The following is a 25,525-nucleotide window of genomic DNA, read 5'->3' on the forward strand; positions in this document are numbered from 1 at the left end:
ATTGGTGACATCCGGCAACGTTCTGAGAGCGTGCTGTTTTGTAACGTTGCTTCATTGATAGCATTTACACGTTAAATTGATGTTTAGATGAAACGTTGACACACGTGGGTGTCAGGATGTTGCTTTGACATTTATTTGTGACATCACTTGAACGTACAGCTGGCAAGTACATTCAACGTTGAGGGTGGCTGTTTAACGTTGCCTGACATTTGTTACAATAAGGCAACGTTTACACAACGTTCTGTGTTACTTGGGGGTTAGTCGCGTCCTTGAGCAAAAAAGAAAAACCGGGGAGTGACAAGTCATTTTTAATGACGAGCTGTCGCTCTTATCGTTATCACAAATGACGACTTGCGCCAACGTACTGCGCTTTGTCGGGAAGCTGTTATGGTTCATTCTTTAGAAATGGTATTTATTTTTTTCCGAAACGTGACTTACGTCATCGGGAAAGATTTTAAAACATAACGGTCATGTGTCAGGCGGTGGTACCTAGGTGACATGAACGCCCGAGAAAGATGGACTTGTACAGTCACTTTCTTTTGGAAATGCTGATAACGTTGCAATTTAAACCACAATAGAACTTCGTACATGATATTTTTCCTAACAGTTTAGCAGAAGGCTAATCGGTCCTCATGTTATCAAATTTATAACCTTTTAGCAGACACACTCTCAAATGACTTCAATATATATATATATATATATATATACAATAAAGGGCTCAGTAATTTCCACCGTGACTTTACGCAGGTACGTTGGCGCACTTCATGTAATAATCCAAGTCAGCCTACTCACATATACCGCATTACTAATCACATCTACCATGGACATTCCAAGAAGCAATTGCTTACTTATTTTGATTACTTAAGACTCAGTAGGCTTAAGACAGGCCAAAATTTGCATAGGAATGCGTAGTATAGAATTATTATGGAACCTACAGTGATATAGAACGTCTGCATTACACTCGAGTCTGTCCAGAATCGGACAGTAACATTCGTTTACTCTGACTGTTCATTTATAATCAGTGTTAATAAACAAACGCATGCTGTGCTGATCTTTCCCCCCACCTCACCCCAAATTCAGCTGGGGGCAGGCTACCACCCTGCGTCTGCTACAAACAAATACGTACCCTTGACCCGCCCGCCTCCACCTTGTATTCCCTGAAGTTTACAGTACCCCCAACTGCCGTCGCTGTGGGACTCACCCGGCTACGCTTCCGCATATGCTGTGGGAGTGCCCAGCACAGTACACACAAATTAACACCACGACCCCCTCGTCGAGGTTGCGTGAGGCTCTGCTGAGCTCCGCCCTAGACGACCAAACCTGGGCGACCCAGCACGCCCGTGAGGCGGCGGCGAGGCAAGCCCTCGACGTCCCCTCATGGGAGGCTTATGCCCGGCCATCATAAAGTGCTGATTCTATAATAAATGTTTATTCCTTCTCCTGAGTTTCTATCGGTACGTTTGCGTCGTGAAGTCACCTGAGCTTGCACAAGTTCTACAATTCTGTGCTCCAATATTCCATCATCAAGAGCTCGGGGTTTGTCATCAGGAATAAGCTAAAAGGCAACTTCGCCTTTAGAACGTATAGTCAGCGTCAAAAGCTTTCGTACCCCGGAAGGTGAAAAAAGTATTTGTATTCCTACGCCTTCGGTACGCATCGTGGTATTCGGATTTACAGCGTATACTGGTCTTGAGCAAACAAAACAAAAGTTTTGCATAGTTTTACTGGATGCGGGCGTAGCTGCGTTGAAAATGAACTTATTCGCAGAACCTCGGCCGCGTAAACTTTTGACGGCGACTGTGCGACGGAACACCTGCATTTTCTTTATGCTGCACGCATTTTTTTAATGAATGGCCTTCCAGCCAACGTCATGCAGTGCTTACACCGGGTTAATTTTCAGCACAGCCATCTCCGACATGACTTATTAAGTAGAAGAACTGAATTGTTATGTAGTACGTCATTATTATCACCAACGAGGTGTAATAAATATGTAAACAAATAAAGGATAATAACATTGCCTATGAAATTTTACTCAAATCTCAGGACTACTTCAAAACTTCGCCTGATCGTCTTGTGTACGTCCCTATGCTTTCTTAGAAACTGAAAGGGAGAAATTCAAGGGTGAAATTGACATCTCTTGGTGGCACCATGGCAGAAAAGGGAAGGTGTGGCTTAGTGGGCCCATATGAAAGGACCAGCTGCGATTGTGCTACTCACGCGCAAGGAACGACACTTTTGTATTTTATTTACAGGTAGTCAAGTGATAAATGGTGTCAATGGACGCTGGCGTGATCATGACAATACCACCGTACCCATATGGGTCATAAACGATTCTAATAAGGGAACATTTCTGCAAACCCTCACGGTCCTTTCTCAGGTTTCTTCAATTGTTCAAACACCTTAAATTTAGGGTAGGAGAACATTCTCACAGAATTACTGAAGTATTGCACCAGTAATTATATCATGGTGCCGCGACCTGATTCAGCAATAGAGTTGCTGAATTCTACTGCTGAATTCTATTGCTGACTCTATTGCTGACCAGTTCAGCAATAGAGTCAGGAACAGAACAGAAGAATGCTATAGCAACTTTGGTGATTGTAGCCGAAAACAAAGTCTTCTTGCACAACTTTGTGGGCATAATTCAAAAAGGCTCTGGTCTGTGATTGGAATTGTTCTCTATTTTTACACGACAGGCTACATTAACACGTGCCGGAGTCTTTTCGCGTAATTTCCACTACTCCTCTGCGTGCGTCGTGGTAAAAGGATATGAAGACCTTTCGCATATCAGGAAATCGTGAAGGTATATTGGAATGGTTGAAATGATAAGACACGTGCGCTGCATATTGAGAATAGAATGTTTATGTTGCGAGGTACCGGTTTGTACTAAGCAAACAAGCTTGTGCAATAATTCGGACAGACTTCATTTGCACTGAAGATACGGTACGCAAAAATCCTGCTTTGATATAATGCAAATATACTCAGTCAAATAGCTTCAACTGCATTCCTTTTAAGAATACTATGTCTGGGGCTGTAGCCAACTGTTCTACTTCTGTGTCTTTTAATTGCACACACAGAACGCTATTTATTTTTGTGGTACGTTTCAAGCTGCACAAGAGTCGCACAAACACGCCTTTTCCATGACATAGCTGAAGAGAAAAAAATATTTCTTAGTAATGTCTTCATAAATATTCGCCTTAAGAAAGAAATGAACTTTCAAAACACGTAACCTGGGTTTATTGTCTATCATACATTAGACCTAAAGTACAAAAGAAGTTTGAAAGCAGGTTCGCTTGTTCACGAAACCAGCCAGGTATTTTTTAGGAAGAAGTTGGTACAATAAAAGAAACGAAACAAGAGCCATAACGAAATGACCTGCCTTTCGGAATATGCCATCTGGTGGAAAACCGCCAAACTAAGCAGCGACAAAGTGATAAAAAAAGAGCGGTGCAGCTGGCTTCGAACATGCGAACTCACGATCGTGGTATCAGTGATCTTGATCGGTGGTCGCTCCGAACGCTCGGCTATTGCTTCTTTTGTTTATTGCGATAGCAATTATGTGGACACTTCAACCGGATTTATGCCGTCGACGTCGCCGTCGCCGTGAGGTTCCGTATAGATAAAATCTTCGCCGCGCGCCGTATGCCCGAGCGGAAGCGTGCGGGGACGCACGTTATCACGGAGAGCGAACGCACTCAATCTCCCACGCGCAAGCAAGGAAGCGGGAAGCCAGCGCTGGAGGGAGCGGGGGGGTGGGGCGCACTTCTACTCTGCCAACAACCGCGCTCATCGTTCGCCCGCACCGTCTCTTTTCTCCACACGGTTCTGACCTTTGTATGCGCTGTGCATTCGCCGCTCAGTTTCCGTTGAAGCGATAGACCGCACGTACCTTCGCCCGCTGCGGCGTATGCGCTTGCTGCCACCGTTTTGACAGTCGTTGTCTGCAGTCATTCAGTGTGATCTATTCATGTTTGTTTCTGCGCGCTCACACCACGCTTGTTCATTCAGTTAGTAATAGTCGGGCCACATTTTCCAACGCATGCTACGCATGCAATGCTGCCTGGATCGGCAGTGCAGCGCTACAGGTGTGTCCCTTCGCACGCGCTGCCCACGAGAACCGCTTCTCATCAATACCACCGTTTCACACGCGCCTTCTCGTGGTCATCGAGTCTTTCTTCATGTCGGTCTACTTACGCCGCAGCACACCTACTTACTTAATCAGGTCATGTTTACTACAATTCATATTGCTACCAAAGCCGCTCACCTTACTTCGTATGACACTGCTGTGTTGCTATCGCATTCATTGCTTCGCCCTTAGGGCAAAACTGTGACATTTTTTTCTTTATTGCCTCGCATGTCACAGATCTTACAAGCGCAGAACAACATACTAACAGGATCTTATATCGTTGAACCGTCAGCTGTTTGGTGACTACATGTCATCAGTATTTCGGCATGTGCAACAAAAGTTCGAATCTAGGAACCCACTCCGGTACAAACGTCTGCACCTTCTGCACTTCGACAAAATAGGACACAGATTCCCAAAAATGTTCACGAACGGTTCGCACATCAGTATCTGCATTGTGTGCAGCCGCCCGCGTTCGCCATATGCTGTGCAGGCCCAGGAGCATGACAAGATGAAAAGGCACGCCATCGTCGTTTTCAACCGTGAGATAACGGATTCCATGCGTATTTAATGGCAACTTTTTTTTTCAGAGTTCTCTGTAAGATGTCCCAGAACACCCCGCTGCAGCAATCTAAAAACACGTGTTCAATGGTCTTTGGTTTTTTGCGTAATAAACAGTTAGTACCCAAGGAACAAATAAACCCCTATCTTCTAACCATGTTTTAACGGGTAAGGTTCCTGTGTGGAGCTTAAAAAAATGTTTTTAACCCCTGGCGCAAAAGCATTCTTTTAACGCGTTTCAAGACGTCTTTTCCTGAGCCTACACAGTATAATTCATGGTACAATGGCACTGGAAATAACACATCAACGAGGTCTTTGTACAGTTTCTTACGTGACACCTCGGTCAAGTATTGCAAAGAAAAGCGTACCGATAAGAAACGGAGAGATGTAACTACTTCTTTTAGATATCCCCGTGCTGGTACTTGCTCACACACCGAATACACAACAAATTCCGGTAGCACTTTACCCAGCCTTAGTTGAATCATAGTTCTGAGAAACGTGTCATCTATATCTCCGAGAAAAAGAGAGAGAGAGAAACACTTTTATTTAAATTAAGACCGTGCTTGGTCACTGTGGGTGGAGCCCCTCTTCCAGGGCCCCACTGGCTATTACGGCGCGCCGGGCCTGGTCGAGGGTCGCCAATTGGCTTCCCAAGTCCAGTTCGGAGAGTCGCGCCTCCCACGACCAATTGCTAAGTGTATCGTAAAGTAGCGGCGAGACGGCGTCTGCCGGACGCTGCGTGCATTGATAAGTGATGTGTTCTAGTGTCGGGGTGGAGTCGCACCATGGACATCTGTCGCTGTGTTTGTTAGGAAATATTTTGTGCAGTCTACGTAAATGTGGGTAGGTGTTTGTCTGTCTTCGGCGCCAGTCCCTCGCCTGTCGCCTGTTTAGCTTGGGGTGAGGTGGAGCTTTGGTTCGTCTTCCTAGTCGTTGTGCCTCAAGTATGTCTCTCGGTGTGCTGCCGGGTGTCGGAGAGGCGTCCGTTCGAGCGGTATGTATCGCGGCTCGGCCTGTTATTCCTCGAGCCAGACGATCCGCCCGATCGTTTCCTTCCACTCCGGTGTGCGCGGGACACCAGGTTATCCCGTGGTCCATTTGGAGGCTTGGTCCTAGCATGCGAAGGACCCCGGCCGGTAGAACTCCCCGAAGGAAGAGCCGACAGGCGTCTTGCGAGTCTGTGAGTATATAAGCCGACTGGCTCTTGGCCTCAGCATCCCGACAAACTGACATCGGAGAAAAAGTAATCAACTGACGAGTTGTCTTACATACAGATGTACTAAAACAATCTTCGACGCGCTGCTGTAGGCAAAAACTAGGTTTATATATGTACCACAATAAATTCCGCGACCTTGTTATCAAAAATGCGATTTTGGAACGACTTTTCTGCCATTTCAAGAGCTGCTGCTGCTGCAACTAGCTGAAAGCTGAGTCATTCAAGTTGATAAATCCCCGGGAATACGTCGATCGATGCAATACGCTGATCGCAAATTGCTTTTTACTGGCCAAAAAAGCCTCCAAAATTTTGCCTTTTCCACAGACTCCCATACTTCGAACTTCGCCCTCAATTTGGAACGGGTTTTCTGTCGTAAGTAATGGTACCGCTTGCATGATATATCGGGCTAAGCTCATAGAGCCTATTTCCACGGTAATATTTTGAAATATGGCTTCTATGATTAGTTATTTGGGGAAAACGACGCTCTCCCATAGAAAACGCGCATGTTTGCAGCGGCGGCCGCTAGAGGTGCTGTACGGCGATGTCCAACGTTGGGCGCATAACATTCACAAAAGAGACAAAGGCGCCCCAAAACGATTCTGGAACCATATAAAAGCACTCGGAGCTCCAACTATAAACTCGCAAACGGCTTTAAGGGATGAAGACGGTAACATCTATGAAGGCGATGATGCGCTGCGGTACATCACAGACGTTATCAGGCATAACTTCGGCACGAGAAAAAGCGTAGTTCAGACAACAGATCCAGCAACAACAGATAGGCCTGAGAGATCAAAATTTAGCATAGAAAGCTTTTATTGGAAAAAGGCAGCAGGAAATGTCCCTAACGACACGGCAGCTGGACCCGATGAAATCCCAATACAGCTAATCAAAAACCTCGGTCCAAAAAGCAAGGCACTGCTGACTAATGCCATAGAGCAAGTGATTAGAACAAAGAATATTCCCGATGGATGGCGTGAAAGCAAGATGAATCTCATCTACAAAGGCAAAGGAGATAAGGATAACACGAGCTCGTACAGGCCAGTTACAGTAACGTCGGTGATATATAGAATGGCAATGCAAGCCATAAAATTAGAACTGTCGAAGTGGGTGGAGGAAAACGATGTATTGGGGGAACTACAGAATGGGTTCAGGCCAGGCAGACGCTTAGAAGACAATATGTTTGTACTAACTCAGTGCATAGAGATTTCAGTAGCTCAGAAAAGACCTTTATGGATAGCATTTCTAGATATAAAAGGAGCTTATGACAACGCAGACAGGGAATTGTTGTGGGATATTCTTCAATACGAAGGCACAGATGACGATTTCGTGGAGCTGCTAAAGGAGATATATCGAGACAACCAAGTACAAGCGGTATGGGAAGGCCGAAAAGGAAATGAAATGGTGGGAACTCACCAAGGATTGAAGCAAGGATGCCCTCTGTCACCATTGTTGTTCACGCTTTACGTCAAGGGTATAGAAAGACGACTGGAAAACAGCGAATTAGGTTTCGATTTATCCTACATGCGTAATGAACAAATGGTGCAACAGAAGGTCCCTGGACTGATGTACGCAGACGACATTGTGCTACTAGCGGACAATAAAAAAGATTTACAGATACTTGCGAATATCTGTGGGAACGCAGCGACAAATCTAGGGCTTAAGTTTAGCACAGAGAAATCAGGGATTATGATCTTTAATGAACACACGAGTAACTTCGTGGTGTCAATTCAACAGCAAGTAATACCCATAGTGAAGCAATATAAGTACCTCGGCGTACACATAAACGAAGGGAAGAATTACTCAAGCAATCACCAAGATAATCTGAAAATAAAGGGGAAGCGGAATGCAGCAATAATGAAACACAGAGCACTATGGCGCCACAATACGTATGAGGTAGTGCGTGGAATCTGGAAAGGAGTAATGGTACCAGCGCTAACATTTGCAAATGCCATTATATGCTTAAAATCGGATATATTGGGGGGTTTGGAAGTTAACCAAAGATCAGTAGGCCGGTTGGCTTTGGGAGCACACGGTAATACGACAAATGAGGCAGTGCAGGGTTACATGGGTGTGGCCTCTTTTGAAGTCAGGGAAGCACAGAGCAAAATTAGTTTTGAAGAAAGGCTCAGGAACATGGATGAAAATAAATGGGCGGCTAAAGTGCACAAGTATCTCTACATGAAAAGCGTGTACACAGAATGGAGGAAGAGGTCAAGGAAGTTGGCAACCAAGTACAGGGTAATCGAAACTGTAAATAGACAACCAGGGGTCATCAGAAAGAAAGTGAGAGAAATAGAGGCCGTGAATTGGATGCAAAGAATGAAAATAAAAAGGACAATGGAGATTTACAAGAATGAGAAGAAAGAAATTAGAAGGGAAAATTTGTACGATAACAGAAAGGGCAGTGCCTTGCTATTTGAGGCTCGAGCCGGTTGCCTAAGGACGAAAACATATCGGAACAAATATTCGGAACTAGATGAGACATGTGTATGCTGCAGTAAAGATCCAGAGACCACTCAGCACATCCTAATGGAATGCGACGGGATCCACCCAGCGAGAACCGTAGGTAACGTGCAACTCCCAGAAGCGCTTGGGTTTAAAGTGGAAGGAAACATAAACAAATCAGCCGTAGAGATCAGCAAGAGACGATTAGAGTACTGGTGGAAAAAAAGCAGGGAAAAAATGGATACGACGTGATCTCTTAAAATCATAGGCAGCGGTACAAGGTAAATTTTTGAAAAATAAAAATAATGAGAGGTATACAAAAATGATGGATAAAGAACATGTATAATATACCTGATTAAATCAAGCAGGCTAGGTGACTATTTGTCGCCGCCCCGTTTCAAAGGGGATGCCAAAAATCATCATCATCATCATCCAGATTCCTGGTCATATGATGCCAGCCCATGCAGCCGCTGATATCGCTGGGAGCCACTACGCCTAAACGTTCACCAGCGGCCGACGGCGCATTGCGATCCAACCGCAGCTCGACCGTAGTGAAGCACCTATATTCGTCAACACAATTAACGTCTGTGCAATTTTGTCGCGTCTAAATGGGAATGCAATTGGTTTTCTTGACATCGTTGGCACAGAAGAGCAAACACGTACGCAAGCCAGGCGAATCACCGCGACACACGATCGCTGCATGTGCTGCCCGCCTACGTGTAGTCAACTCGTATCGCGGATCTTGAGATGTGACCAAATTATTTAAAGTCGTGCCTCAGCTAGAGGCACGCCAATATTGAAACGCTGCGCCGTTTCGGAGCTCGCTACTTTTAAAGGTCGAGGTGGTCCTTAAGAGCAGTCTGGTTAATACAAGCTTACTGTGCATCACATAAATAACCTCAACCAACATATTTAACCAAAGCTAAACACACATAATGAGCTGCTTATCGTGAAACTATTGTTTTGTTTATTTTCTTTTTCTCCCGCTTTGTTTCTTTTATACCTCATCATTTCACCTGGAGTTGCACGCCTAGCCGGAGACTTGGCTATAACCTCTCCAGGCACCACTAAGCTTTTTGTCTTACTATAAAATGCACTTATTCTTGTGTTCACCTATTGTTCTAGTATATCGCACGCATTGCTTGTTCATCTCAATCCAAGCAGTGCTTATCGAAGCCATTCTCTATGGTTTGTTGATTACTCAGGCTAGTTAGGATGGTTTTTCCCACTCCCTTCATGGCATCCACAAAGTGGAATGCTTTGACTGCATTATAAATTACTCCGGTTGTCTTTGGGCTCAAATGTGCTTTCTACAATGTTAAACATTATTTATACTAGGGGTGTGAGAATATTCAAAACTTTCGAATAACGCATCGAATGGTGTCTTATTCGATTCGAAGACCAAATCTAATAGTCACTATTTATAAATGCTAATATTTTTGGAACACTTTTCGAATATTTTAAAACGTCAACTGCACCCAAATTAGAGAAACAGCATGGTAATTTTTCATCCCCGTGGGCATAGTATAGACAGAAAACATGAGAACATGTGTAGTGAAGCAGGCTATAGCACTACGTAGCCGTACTTTATAAGCTGTACAAAGATCATTCGCACTCTGAAGAGCCCTGTGCATGCGAAGAGACTAATTGTTCCTTCTAAGGCTCCATTTGTGCTTTTCAGAAACAACTCTATGTAATAACAGGAACTTGCTAACTTTAAGAATACTAGGATGTGACCATAGTTTCATATTATTTTGATAACGGCTGACTGTTCATTACTTGAAGACTATTCTAAAATTATTCTGTACTAAATAAATTCGCTCCTGACACTATTCGATTCGGTCTCAAAAATCACTATTCGCCCACTCCTAATTTGTATTTGAAAAGGAATATTCGGTATTTTCCAATATTTGAATCTAACCAAATACCCTTGACCACAACAATTATGAAATCGGGGGGGAGGGGGGAGGGGGGGGGGTACATGAAAAAAAATGCACTGTTGCAAGAATTGCTGCGAAACGAAAGTTTACTCTCTAAATTTTGTTAACCTACTTCGGCGATCCTTGCTCGAGGCTATCCACAATTGCATTGGTGACAGCAGAAATCACACCCTATGCATCGGTCAGTGATAGCGGCAATGGCATGGACCGATATTTTCGGTTACTTGGAGGGAAGCAGTCACTTTTACGAGAGCTCGTATGACTCCGCATCAAATGCTCTGCCTCTACGAACAACGTTCCTGCCGTGCTAAGCACACTGTCTTGGCACGGTGCGAGAAACACTGCGGGCAAAACTGTGCTGCGGTGTTATTTTGTGCAATTTAAGTGGCCACAAAATGCATTTGAGCACTAACGTTCCGGAAAATTTCATTAGTACAGGATGCCAATTTAGCGACGTTTTCTTGTTGGGAGATACGAAGTGTACGGGCTATTGTAGGGGCTTTCACAGAGTATAAGAAACTCTTTTTTTGTCTCAGGCTTTCGTTATGGCCGGGTTCAACTGTATGTCGCAACAAATGAGTGTTAAAGTATGGTCACTGTTCTCCGTCTGCTCTGCTGAAAAAATATATTGCAAATTATCTGAAGTAGGGCAAGAAAAGGATTTGAAGGAATGCTGAATCTGTAGACTGCCATTTAGTGTTTTCGTTGCCTAGATGCGGTAGTTTCCTTTACTGTAGAACCTGTGATGAATGGGGACTTTTACATGTTTATATGGTTTTACTGGCTACTTTTAAAGGCTGCTCGGATATTTAGCGTTTTCTGAGATCCCGTGGTCCGTAAACTTTTTGGTCGATAGTACATTTGTATTGTGGTTAAGTTATCCTGCCTTCAACATCTTCATCACAAATTTCCAATTATATCAAATATTTTATAATGGTTTTATTATGAGCAGTGACCTACTTTCAGCATAAATTCAGACGCAAACAAATCCAAAGCCACTCCAATGTATTGTTTTGTTCCCAGGTTCCCACGCATTTCTAACAGTGGCCTAATTCAGACGTCAAAGCACATATACGTTCATGTCTTACAGCTCAAAAAGACAGAAGACGACGAAAAAGTAGGGAGACTTGAGCACTGTCTTGCAACTAAAAGGGCTTTGAAGTCTGCGGTCGGGTCATCCTTACTTTTTCCTTGTGTTTATCTTTCTGTGCTGTAAGTCACAAATCGGTTCCAACTTGTCGAGCACTCCATCCTTACCCAAAGCATGCATAGAAACTGGCTACAGAGAGATTATACATGTTGCATTTCCATGTAATTATGTGTAACAGATATTCTGATCAGTTGATTTGTATTTATGCTGATGGTATATCCACTTCAGTACAGTTGCATGGCAATGCAGTAAGGCTATGCTGTAGCTCAGATGCTGAATAACAGATACATGTAACAAAGTACCCAGAAGCTGCAAGTTATTCTGCTAAGGACCACTAAGGACATTATAGAGGTGTGCAAATAGCGCATTTCTACTCTGCCAACAACCGCGCTCGTCGCTCGCTCGCACCGTCTCTTATCTCCACACGGCTCTGACCTTTACATTCTCCGCTCAGTTTCTGTTGAAGCGATAGACCGCACGTACCTTCCCCGTTGCAGCGTATATGCGCTTGCTGCCAGCGTTTTGACAGTCGTTGTCTGCAGTCATTCAGTGTGATCTATTCATGTTTGTTTGTGCGCGCTCACACCACAGTTATTAATAGTCTGGCCACATTTTCCAACGCACGCTACACATGCAATGCTGCCCGGATCGGCAGTGCAGCGCTACAGGTGTGTCCCTTCGCACGCGCTGCCCACGGGCAGCGCTTCTCATCAACACCACCGTTTCACACGCGCCTTCTCGTGGTCATCGAGTCTCTCTTCATGTCGGTCTACTTACGCCGCAGCACACCTGCTTACTTAATCAGCTCATGTTTACTACAATTCATATTGCTACCAAGGCCGCTCACCTTACTTCGTATGACATTGCTGTGTTGCTATCGCATTCATTGCTTCGCCCTTAGGGCGAAACTGTGACATTTTTTTTTCATGGTTGCTGCTGCTGCTGCCCCAGTGTGCTATCTTTGCTTTTCACTAAACTGTTTTGACCGTGTCTAAGGAACTGAGTGCTCTTTCTGAGGAATTTAAGCGTGAACTGAGGGTGGAACTGAAGGAGTTCCCGGACGGCTTTGATCGTGAATTCCGAAAAGAAATGCGAGAAATTAAAGCTAGCCTAGCAAATATTAATAAGACATATGAGGAGGTTATTGCCGAAAATGGGCTCTTGAAAGAGACTAATACCAGGCTTGAAATACGCTGCAGTGACCTGTCTCAGCAGGTCAAAGAGCAGGAAAACAGGCTTGTTCAGCTTGAGCAATACTCTCGTCTTTCAAACCTTGAAATTAAAGGAGTGCCTTTCCGTAAGGAAGAAAATATTACGGAAGTAATCACTAAAATTGGCGAGGTCAGTCAAGAACCCGTAACACCTGCCGATATCGAAGTCATCCATCGAGTTCGTACAGGTTAGAGTCCCACTACAAATAATATTGTCGTACAGTTTGCCAGTCGCAAGAAACGAGAGCTGTTCCTTGAAAAAACCCGCCCTATTAGACTCACAGGCAGCGATCTTGGTTTTGTCTCAAAGGCACCGGTCTTCATCAATGAGCATTTGTGTGCATCTTTGAAACGGCTTTTAGGTCAAGCAACTGCTCATAAGCGAGAACTGGAAATATGTATGGGTTCGAAATGGGAAAGATCTTTGCCCGGCACTCTGATAATGCACCTTGCATTAAGATTCTACGGAGCGAGGATATTGCCAGAATGTCGGCGCATGCTTGAGATAATGTACTGTGAGGGCTGTTTTGTACTGTTCTTATCTTTCTGTGACGAGAAGCTAACTGCGGCCGCTCTAGTCTATTCTTGTTTGCGCAACCGAGAGTGTGTACTTGCATTTTTCGTAGCCATACACGCCTCCAGTTGCGAAGCCATCACATTAAGCCATGTCAATTTTACAGGTGAAGCACTTGCATGTTCCCTTGCCCTCTATCTACAAATCATTCTTACTTCTCTGCCACTGCTGTGTCTCTTCATTGCGTCATGGCTGCTGTAAATTATTATGATCGGGTCATGCTTTGCAACATCAGCAACAGTGCGAACGGCAAAAATTCCTTTTCAGCGGTACATTTTAATATTCGTTCAATGAAAAATAAGCACGATCAGATTGAAAGTTTTTTAGCTAATCTTACGGTGACCTTTGATTGCTTGTTATTCACCGAAACGTGTTGTCAGCATGAAGGAGACCTACTGAAATTACCATCGTATGCCACCTTTTTTCTAAATAGGCCTTCCCGTGGAGGAGGAGTAGCTATTTATTTTAAGTCTTCTTTGAACTGTACTATCATTGCAGAATTCACAGTTATAACCAATAACTACGAAGTTCTCGTGCTACAACACAATACTTACATTCTTGCTGCAATTTACAGGCCCCCTGGTGGAAACCATAACTTTTTTCAAATTTTAAAATGTTTTTCTTCATTACTGTTCACAAAATAATTATACCCTATTGCTCGGCGGTGACTTTAATATTAATATAAACGAAGTGAACGCTGACTCAGCAGATTTTCTTGCGGCCATTGAATCCAATGGGTTCACCAACACCATTACATCTCCAACGAGAATCATGGTCTCTTCATCGAGCATTATTGACTTGTTTTTTGTTAACATAGACATCATGGTAAAATCTTCGGGTGCACTGTCTTGTGATCTAAGCGATCATTGTCCTATTTTTATTACAATAGAAAAGCATCAACCTGTACCAGTTCGAAGCAGACCGGTAACCTTTCGGGCAATTACTGATACCAAACTATAATCATTCAGGCGACTGATCAGTGAGACACCATGGACACAATGCCTCAACTATCGTTCAGTGGATGAGGCTTATAATGCCTTCATAGATAAATTTAAAGTGCTCTATGACTTAAGTTTTCCATTAATAACGTGACAATCATCTAAGAAAAAAATTAAGAAACTATGGGTTTCACCTCGTCTTTTAAGAATGATTTAAAAAAAAGACCGCCTGTACCACGGTTTTTTGGTAACCAGAAATCCCACTGTTTAACCAGAAATCCCAAACTGTTTAAACAGTTTAGGAAGAAATTAAATAATGACTTGCGCAAAGCCAAGCGTGACTATTACTCGGAAATTTTCGCTGGAAGCCAGCATAATCCAAAGCTAATTTGGCGCGCCATAAATGAGGTAATCAGAAACAGAAACGTATCGAATGACATTGGTGAATTGATTATTGACGGGTCACCAAAATCAGGCATACAACTAGCCGATTGCTTTAATAACTTCTTTATTGAGCAAGCAACAGCAAAATATAACGAAGATGCGTGTTCTGTTATTTCAAGTAAAACAATTAGCTCTGTGTTTCTTAGCCCTACAGATCCATCAAAAGTTTTTACTGTTCTCATGTCCGTAAGAAATAATTCCAGCTCTGGTGTAGAAGGCCTCACAATTAAACCAGTAAAGTTTGTTGCTGACTTTCTTGCACTACCTCTGTGCCATATCATTAATGTTTCACTAGAATCATGTGTTTTCCCTGTAAGAATGAAACTGGCCAAGGTTACAGTCATTTTCGAGTCAGGCTCGAAAAACGTCATGAGTAATTATCGCCCTATCCCTATTCTACCCATTTTTTCGAAAGTGCTAGAAAAAAATGTTGCTCAAACGTTTGCACAACTTCTTTGATGCTAATCAGCTAGTATCACAATCTCAATTCGGGTTCCGTAAAGGTTTTTCTACAGAATCAGCTTTATTGGTCCAAAAAGAATTTTACAGAATATCGAAAACAAACTTTTAACACTAGGAATCTTTCTGGATTTTAGTAAGGCTTTCGATTGTCTAGACCATAATATTCTCTTAGATAAGTTAAGCAAGTACGGAGTCAGGGGAAGGACACTTCAAATTTTTAGTTCATAACTTAAAGACGGTGAACAAATAGTGAACAAAGACGGTTTTTGTTCATCCAAACGTTATCTGAAATGCGGCGTCCCTCAGGACAGCTTATTAGGACCTTTTCTTTTCAATGCCTACAAAAACAATCTCGACAGAAGCTGATTTTGTAATTTATGCCGACGACACTTCCCTATTTATCTCTGGTCTCTCGCATAAAGAAATAATTTCAAAAGCGAACAATACCCCAAAGAGCCTTTTAAATTGTTCCAAACTAAACAATCTCAAAATAAATAAAACTAAGTCAAAAGCTGTTATTTTCCGCGCAATAAATCGTCACATAGGCACGAGCTTAACAATTAACCTAGGCAACAATATTATTGAGGTCGTCAGCCACCATAAAACACTGGGTGTCATATTTGATGAGCACCTTTGATGGACTGAGCACACTAACTACGTAGCCCTAAGTTTGTCAAAAGCTGTTGGAGCACTTTCCCGGTGTCGTAGAATTCTTCCAGTACGCATTAAAAACACATATATGTTTCATTATTTCAATCACACATTGCCTATTGTCATCTTGTTTGGGGCATGGCATCACCGCCTAACATGAATAAAATCGTGATCCTGCAAAAGAAAGCGATTCGTATCGTTGCAGACGAAGAGTACTGGGCACACTCCAAACCGCTTTTTATTCGGTTAAAAATTGTGCCCGTCAATATGATGCTATCGCACATTATTGTTTCTTTATTTACTACTAAAGCCACGCTTAATTCGTACTAACTTCCTTATCGCAATGTCAGCGCTCAAAGAACGCGTACCGGCAGCCAACACTCTACAATTATAAAAGTGGTGTCTTCCCAAAACTCGAACGAATTACGGTCAACAAATGTTAAAATATGTAATCCCTTACACCCTGAACGCAAATACAACTTTAATTGATGGCCCCGAAGTAAATAAACGTGCTTTAATGGAACACTTTTTAAACAGAATCGCTTAATTGAAAGCAGATTCATATCACGGAGATTCCATTCGGCGTTGTGTGTTGTTTCGTGTGGATTTATTTGGAATCATTTTGCACGCAATTGTCTAATTTCACTTTTCCACTTTGGCATTGTCTGATTTACTTTTTTTTTTCTTGCTCTCCGCTTTTGTAGCCCTTCATACTTCATACAATATCTAACCTGAAGGTATACATGTGTGCATTTGAGTGGTGTGTATATATGTCATGTGCGTGTGTATATCTGTGTATGTAGGTGTGCATATATTTATATGTCCGTATATATAGGCATATGCGCGCCACTTCTACTGCGCGTGTACGTGTGATAATAACTCGCTAGTGTACAATATAGTTTGTATTATTGTGTATATATTTAACTTTTTTTTACACATGTGTAAATACATACACATATATACCATGTTTTTTTTCGCAGCTTGGTGCGAATGGTTTCTTTCTTTTTTATCTTTTTTATTGTGTTGCTTTTGTTCTCATATTACTGTTTGCTTTTATTGGTTTATTTCTTGTCTCATATTGCTTTTTCTCGTACGGCTGTACGACGAACACGGCTGATTTGCCACTGTTGCCGCTGCCTGTAGGGCCCCAGAACTCATCAAGCTGCTCAATGAGCAGCTTTCTGTCTGGGGTCCATTTTTCTATAAGGAAAATAAAAACTGTTTCTGATTCTGATTAATATAAACACGTTTATATCCTAGTATAGACAAATCAAATCAATTTATTCACACCAATAGTAAAAAAGGTACATGTAAATCACCTGGGCGCTTAGCCTTTTCGGCTAGACATGGGGCCATGCGCAGGAAGTGCTAGAAACAGTAGCGAGACGACTCGACATTGTACATCAATTTCGTGTACAACAGTTAACATTGGTAGCCTACAAAAAGAATAATTAAAACACACAAGAACTTATACAATAGTAACACAAAGAATCAATAAAAAAACATTAGTTTACAGTGGACTCGCGTATTGATCACTTCTGAACAACTTTCTGATATCGGCGGTTAAAATGACTTATATTTGTTTGTATGTACCTTGTTCCATATTATGGCAGCAGCATAGACAATAGTTGTTTTGTTCGCAAGTTTCTGTCTTAACATTACACATTATGAGGCATTGTTTTTAAAGAGTGTAAATGTGGCATTCCAAGCAAATAGGTGGTTTGTTTGCATTCCAGGAAATATGCGGAGTGTGAATGATCCCTGAAGAGTTGGGACTCGAATTGCCGTCCTTGATCGGTTGGGACGCGACGAGCAGTGCCGAAGCGGGAAATCCACCCGGTGAAGAAGCTTCGACGACTCGGTCGACGATTTCGGCGAGCTGGTCCAGCGGCAGATTCGGCTGAACCTGGAGGATTGCCTGAGCGTGAGAGGGTAAACGGTCAAGCCACATTATTCGGAGGAGGAAGTCGTCAACAGGCGTGCTGCCCGCGAGGGCACGCATAAAGCGCAGGAGCTGCGATGGCTTGCGGTCACCGAGCGCTTCGTGCTGCAGGAGTTGACGTACTTTCTCGTCTTCTGAAGGTGAAAGCCGCCGAATTAGTTCCCTCTTTCATTTTCACTTTCACTTTATTTCCTTAAAGACCCCTGTTCGGGGTATTACATAAGAGGTGGGTTACAAAATATGAGATACAAAGAGGAAAAAAAAAATGTTACAAGGCATAATGCGAGGCAATTTCTTCTATAAAGGCAGATGAGCAGGGTATAGAAACTATGTTGTGCGCAAGGCCGTTCCAGTCTTTGGCTGTTCGAGGAAAAAAAGAAGATGCAAAAGTGACAGTACGCGCACGTGGACGAGCTACGTTTAAGGAATGTCTTATGCGATGGGATATGCGTGACGGTGGCAAGATATATGGTGCACGATTGAGTACGCTGTGGTAGAATTTGTGAAATAATGATAAGCTAGCAATTAAATGGTGGTGAGAAAGGGTTTGTATGCCCGATTCCGCTTTTAACGAAGTTACACTGACATCGTATGAAAAGGCGGAGTGAATGAACCGGAAGGCCCGATTCTGAAGTGCCTCAAGAGCGGTAATGAGCAAAGTCTGGCGAGGGCTCCAAATGGCTGATGCGTACTCCAGTTTGGGTCGTATTAGTGTTTTATAAGCTAATAATTTCACATGCTGCGGTGCGTTTTTTAAGTGACGTCGTAGGAACCCAAGTGATTTGTTAGCTGAAGAGATAACGTTAGTTACATGCAGACACCAGTCCAGATCATTTGAGACGGTAACACCCAGGTACTTATAATTCTTTACAAACTCAATTTGTTCGTTAGTGATTTCGTATTGAAATACCAAAGGGTTAGAACGGCGAGAAAACGACATTGCTTTACATTTGGTAGGGTTTAGGACTATTAACCAACGTTGACACCAATTTTGAATGTTGTTTAAGTCTTCCTGAAGGGCGATTTGATCATTATTATTAGTAACTCAGCGGTAAATGACACAATCATCAGCGTACATGCAGATTTTGCACGACACGTGTAATGGTAGATCATTAATGTATATTAAAAATAGGAGGGGGCCTAATACAGAGCCCTGGGGGACGCCTGACGTTACGAGTAGGGGCTCAGAAGTATTGTTATTGATGTACACCAACTGCATGCGATTAGTAAGGAATTGTTCGATCCATGTTAAAACTGCAGGATGTAGATTTAACCGAGAAAGTTTTAGGAGCAGTCGTTGGTGAGCTACTTTGTCGAATGCTTTTGCGAAGTCAAGGAAAATTGCGTCAGTTTGTATGTTAATATCGAGATTTGAGTGTAGATCGTGAAGAAAAATAGCCAATTGTGTTTCACAAGTTAGTCCCTTGCGGAATCCGTGCTGGGATTGGTCAAAGAAATTGTTAGTATCAAGGAAGTTAATTATATGGGTGTATATGACATGTTCCATGATCTTACAGGGCACCGATGTGATGGAAATGGGGCGGTAATTCAAAGGCACATTTTTATTGCCCGATTTGTAGACTGGAACGACCTTGCTCATGTTCCACTCTTTCGGAAGGTTTCCAGAAGACAGTGACTGTGAAAACAACAATGTTAGGCATGCCGCAGAGATGAACTTGGTGTTTTTTAAAAATTTTAAAGGTGCAGGTAGCAGTTGCCAGCTGGAGGACTTGCGAGTACGTCGCGGAGCTCAGCTGCGTAGCGAGAGTCTAGGTGGGCGACGACGTAGTCGTAGTGCGTCTGGTCCTGAGTGATACGTGCCAGGGAAAACTGCGCCTCGACTTGAGCGAGCCACACCTCGGGTGACTCTGCTCAAAGGGTGGGAGCTTGACGGCGACGCGACAGACGTCCGTGTTGGCGGTGGCCGCTGGAGTGGTGGCGGCCGCTGGAGCAGAGCTTTGGGGGGCGTGGCCCGAGCGCGGCTGTGCAGAATTGCCAGATGAGTGTGGTTCATTTTGGGTGCGTTGCTGCTGTTCGTGGAGTTGCTGCTCTTGTTTCTTGATTACCTGTTCTTGGGCCTCAAGTTGCTCTTGAAGATGTACTTGTTGGCGAAGAGCGGCGAGGGCTTCCTGGTCGGCCATGGCGGTGCGGTAAGTTCGTTGTCCGGGTCACCAGGGGCACGATCTTGTACGCGTTCCAAAACGGAACGGAGGCGCTCCTTTCCATCGAGCCGCACACGATTGGTCAAATTGAACCGTGACGAACGCCATAACGTCAGTTGTGACGTGAGCCGTGACGTCTTGCTGCTGTCAATCATTCCGTGTCGTCTGCGAACGGACGAACGCAACGGAACGGTTACTGAGTCCGTCCGTTTCGCTAGAATGGATTAGAACGGCTACCAGACGGCTTGTATTGGATTAAAACGTAAGCGCTTGGGACAGTTAGTCTCTATCGTATCCGGTTTAATCCAAATCGGGAATCCCAACAATTGGAGAAAATGGCGTTTTCTTTCTCTGCCGTATCTTTTTGTGTCGCCTGTGCGGCTGCTGCAGTCGTGCGAGACGACGACCCGAGGTAGATGATGCATTTGAAGAGTTTACGGAGGACGAGTTCCGGCAGCATTTTCGTCTGTCCAAACGAACAGTGCGTCGCTTGTGCGACGAGCTTGCCCCATCTTTGGATGCCAGCGAGCCAGTGGCCTTTCCACAGAAAGGAAGGTGTTGTGCGCGCTGCGATTCTTCGCCACCGGAAGCTTCCAGAGGAGCGTTGCTCGCGAGGAGCACATATGCATGGCGCAGTCGGCAGTGAGCAACACCATCCACGAGGTGGAGAGACGCTCGTGAGCGGCGGGGATTGCGGACGTGTGAAGACCGGCTCCCGCTTCTGAAATGCTTTCGGTGATTTAATTTGGGCCTAGTTCGACGATTTTAATGCCTACGGACACGTAAAGTTGTGGCGATCACGTCGATACCCAATTTTTGTAGGTGGGTGGCCTTTTTTCGATTTTATCGCCCTTTTTTCGCCCGGACCACGCCGCTGCGAAGCTAACGCTAACCGCGTTTGAGCTAGCGCGGCGATGTGCTGCTGCGACGCCCGCCGCGTTTCTCGCCTGTGCGGACACTCTAACACTGTGCAATCATGGCAACTGAAGTGGAAGGGGAGCTTCTGACTCCCGAAGAGTTTTCCAAGGATTCCGGATGGCAAACAGTTGCTGTCAGGCGCTCCGGAGCCAAATCGGCGCCCGTTGAGCGAGTTGGTGGCATTTCAACCGGCGCTAAGCCAAACGACAACTTGTCCGCCAAAGGTCGTCGAGACCGTGGCAGAGCGAAAGCCAAGATTATTCGTGGTGGGAGGATGCCCCCGCTGCCCAAAGAAGACGCGAAGATCATCGTCAGGTCAATGGGAGGTCTGAACATCAACAAGGTGGGCCCGATAGTTGTGGCCGAGGCCATATGGAACGCGGTCGGCATCGACCCGGCAAAGCGGGACTCGGACACGATGTGGCCGAATTTTCAAGAAAATATCATGGTCGTCAGTACCCCCTGCAGAGAGAACGCGACCCGATACGTCAGGGTCGAGTGCATCGCCGTTGGCGGTCAGCAGCACGAGGTCAACGCGTATGAAGCGGCGCCCCTCTCCACGTGCAAGGGCGTGATCCGCCGCATAGCTCCGTGTGATGGCCCGGAGGAGCTCGACCGCAAGATTGTTAACTCGAAGAACCCGCTGGCCTTGGGGGCCAAACGAATCAAGAGCACGGGCACCGTGGTTGTGGTCTTCGACGGCTACAAGGTGCCAAACTACGTCTCGTACGGCGGTACGCTCGTCAAGTGTACCTTATATCGAAAGCAAGTGGAGGTGTGCTACGCCTGTGGCCGCCTCGGGCATCGAGCAGACGTCTGCCCCTCTCCAGATGAAGCCGTGTGTAAAGGATGCGGCGTCGCCAACCCCGACGAGCAACACAAGTGCGACCCCAAGTGCAGGCTGTGCGGTGGCCGACACTTCACAGGCGCCAAGGAGTGCAACCAGAGGTACCAGATGCCGTTCGTCGTCAGACGCAGGCGCCGGGAGCGATCCCGAGTCAATAGAAGCAAGTGTCCGTCCTTCGCCAAGGGCGAGCGACAGATCCCGGATATCGCCGGTCGCTGCGGGGCCCGTGGAAGCTCCAGATCCAGGAACCCCTCTCCGTCGGTTACCCCTGGGGGTTCCAGGTCCCCGTCCAGGGAGAGATCCAGGTCCAGGGGCAGACCCAGGCGCCGCTCCAGGCGCCGCTCCGGGAGCCGCTCCGTCTCAAGGGCCCGGTCCGGTTCCAGCGTCGGCCAGCAGATGAAGAGGAAGTCGACCCTATCCTGGGCCGACAGGGTTCGTGGCGGCGGCGAAACAGGACCCTCCCGGGGCCCACGCGACCCGCTCCCAGAGCAAGCTAGGGAAGCCGAGATAGCGCGCCTTCAGAAGGAAAACGCAGACTTAAAAGAAATGGTGAGAAAGATGGCTAGAGAAATGACGGAGATTAAGAAATTGGTAATCAGTCAGAGTGCTTTGGTCAAAGCGTCGGCCCCGACCGCCATCGAAGTGCCAGTTCCGGTCAGCGACTCGGCCGGGCCTCCAAGCGCAGGGCAGTTTCCAGTAAGGAAGAGTCAGTTTCGCAAACGAATGAGATCAAGGGCATGTTGGCCACGCTCACTACGAGCGTGCAGCAGTTACATCAAGGCTTAGCACAGGTGCAGGTCGCCCTAGGGGACCCGAAGAGAGGCCTAGGCGCGCTGGGCGATCGAATCGATGCTCTCGAGCGTCTGATGATCCCAAGTACTATGTCCACAACTCCGATGCAGGTCGTTGATACGAACGCGTCGTCGACTATAATCGGGGCTACGAGCACATCGACGCATCAGACTGGGGGGAACTTTTTACGTGCGGCTTTGCTTACAGCAGGTAGTACGGAAAACGTGTCTATTCATGGATAGTTCGAAAGAAGCGTTCAGAATTTGGCAATGGAACTGCAGGGGATACTCCAATAAGAGGGCTCCATTGCAGCAATATTTTAGATCGCTAGCTAACAAGCCACAGGTAATAGCATTACAGGAAACCCTAGTGTCCGCCGCATCCCTTCCCGGTTATCGGGCCGTCTCCGGTCAACCTGGTGGTCGGGGAGTATGCACGTTAGTTGACAAGAAGCTTACGCACTTGTCTCACGACTTGAAGCTGGTGAGTTGCAAGGTCGAATACGTCATGGCGGAGGTTCTGTTCAACACGAGACAACGCAACCAGCGGAGAAACAGCGTGTTTATACTCAACATCTACAGCAATCCCAGGGACTCTCGAGAACAGTTCAAGACGATATTTAAGAAGTCCGTCGACCTGGCTGGCACCCATCCCCTGGTAGTCATCGGGGACTTCAACGCCCCGTACGGACTGTGGGGCTACGTCTACGACACGAGCAAGGGCCGGAGTCTGTGGCAGAACGCCAACGAAATGGACCTCACGCTCATCACGGACAAGGCGTTCCCGACCCGAATCGGCACCTCGGTGAGCCGGGACACCACCCCCGATCTGGCGTTCGTGAAGAACATCGCGGGAGCCGAGTGGAGTAACACCGCAATGGAGTTTGGTAGCGACCATTACGTGCTCGAGACCCGCTTCGACGTCGCCCGAAGTAAATCTAGAGAGTTCACCATCACAGACTGCGACCATTTCTGCAAGCTCCGCGGCAACGAAAGCGCACCCGTCCCCGAAGACCTGGAAGACTGGTGCAAGAGAATCAAGAGTGATGCGGAGTCGTCCACCAAGAAGATCGTCAGCGACCTGGAGGTGGAGAAGATGGACAGCAGGCTAGCCCACCTTATCGAGGCCAAGCAGGCACTGCTCCTCCGATGGAAGGGACAAAGGTTAAACCGAAGATTGAGGAAAAAGATCTCCGAGCTCAACAAAGCCATCGAAGATCACTGTCGGACCCTCGGCAAGCAGCAATGGGTCGAGGTCTGCGACTCGATCGACGGGCAGATGCGCAACGGCAAGACGTGAGGCATGCTCAAACATCTCCTCGACGAGGGCAGCACCAGATCCAACCAGAGACACACGCTCGAAAGAGCCCTGCACGAAGGTACCAGATCCTGTTCCGGGGACGAACTGGTAGCCAAGCTCATGGGGAAGTACCTGCCCGTAAAGCACGGAGACGAGGAAGCCCGGTTTCCCGACTACCTCGGCCCGGCCCGTCCGGAGTTGGACGAAGACTTCACCGTGGCGAAAATCAGGCAAGCCATTTTTGCACTCAACGGCAAGTCTGCCCCGGGTCCCGACGGCATCACCAACAAGATGCTGCGGAACCTTGACGACCGTTCAATCGGATACCTCACCGAGACGATCAACGGGACGTGGAGAAACGGCAGTGTCCCAGAGAACTGGAGGACTGCCAACACCGTCCTGATCCCCAAACCCGGCAAGGTTCCGAACGTGGACAATCTCCGACCCATCTCTCTGACGTCCTGCGTCGGGAAGGTGGCGGAGCATGTCGTCCTCAACAGGCTAAGCAGATATCTCGAAGACAACGTGTATACTCACAACATGATTGGTTTCCGCGCCGGCCTCTCGACGCAGGATGCCATGAAGATGATCAAACATCACATCATCGACGGCAGTACCAGGGACACCAGGGCCCTGCTCGGACTCGACCTCGAGAAAGCGTTTGACAACGTTCTCCACGAATACATCCTGGCTTCCATCGCGGACCTCGAGCTGGGCCCCAGGCTGTATAACTACGTCCGTTCGTTCCTGACGGGGAGGAAAGCGAAGCTGCGGATCAGCGAATTTTTCTCCGACGAGGTGCTCCTGGGCCCACGGGGCACGCCGCAAGGCTCGGTAATTTCGCCCGCGCTCTTCAACATCTGCATGGTCGGCCTCTCGAGGAAGCTGGCCCAAGTTGAAGATATCAAACACACCATCTACGCCGACGACATCACGATCTGGTGCACCAGTGGCAGCGAAGGGCAAGTGGAAAGCGCCATGCAAGAGGCTGTAGACGTCACAGAGCAGTACCTGCTACCCACCGGAATCAGGTGTTCTCCGACAAAATCCGAGCTTCTGCTTTACAGAAAAGAAAGAGGGGGTAGACCCAAGGGCTGGAAACCGGTCTCCGAAAGTGACATTCACCTGTTCTCTCGGAGCGGCGACCCGATACCCAAGGTCGACACCATCAGAGTTCTGGGTATGTTCATCGAATCGGGTGGCGGCAACGGTACTGCGTTGCACAAAATCATTGCGAAGACCGACAACGCTTTTCGCCTCGTGCGAAGGGTGACGAACAGACGTCGTGGCCTCAAGGAGGAGAACCTGCTCCGGCTCATCAATGCCTTTGTGCTGTGTCACTTCCTACACGGTGGCCATGCAAAACTGGCTCAGAGCCGAGCGGGACAAGCTCAATGCCCTCATTAGAAAAAAATGGCCGCGTATCTGCGTGCTTCGCTGCAAATGTCGTCGAAAGACGATAATCTTCTGCCGGTGGTACTACATGAGTGCTGGTCTGATCCGCGGCCACCCGTGATGCTGTTCTCGTACCATTTCCGTCCTGGCATGATAAATGCAATGGAGGTTTGTTTGAACAGTTTTCATTTTACCGCATTATCACTGCTGTCATGCCATGTGTTCGTCGGCGCGCAGTCGGGGAAACACGAGCTTGTGCAGAGGGTTCCCTCCCTTCGTGGCAGACGTCGTTCGTCGGCGCGCATAGCATGGCATTTTCAGCGCAGCTTAAGAAACTAGGGTCTTTAGAGTTACGTATCTATGTGTTTTCTATTAAAGGAACACACCTCCTAATACTTACCTAGTGATGTTGCGCCTCAGATATGCGTAATATTTACTTTTTGATCGATAACGTTCAC

The 25,525-nt window shown here is 46.2% G+C and overlaps 1 protein-coding gene across 1 annotated transcript in view; it reads right to left on the bottom strand.

Annotated features, from left to right (window-relative positions):
- The window catches only part of LOC125945829 (uncharacterized), a 58,448-nt gene extending 38,653 nt beyond the window's left edge, over window positions 1–19,795 (bottom strand). Inside the window, exons 1-2 of the mRNA XM_049668135.1 lie at window positions 19,472–19,795; window positions 17,498–17,630 (exon numbers count right to left, since the gene is read on the bottom strand). Coding sequence (XP_049524092.1) covers window positions 17,498–17,630; window positions 19,472–19,795 — 457 coding nt within the window. The remainder of the gene's footprint in view (window positions 1–17,497; window positions 17,631–19,471) is intronic.
- Between the last annotated feature and the right edge of the window lie 5,730 nt (window positions 19,796–25,525).

This window comes from Dermacentor silvarum, chromosome 5 (assembly GCF_013339745.2).
Source record: "Dermacentor silvarum isolate Dsil-2018 chromosome 5, BIME_Dsil_1.4, whole genome shotgun sequence".
NCBI classification, from domain to species: Eukaryota; Metazoa; Arthropoda; class Arachnida; order Ixodida; family Ixodidae; genus Dermacentor; species Dermacentor silvarum.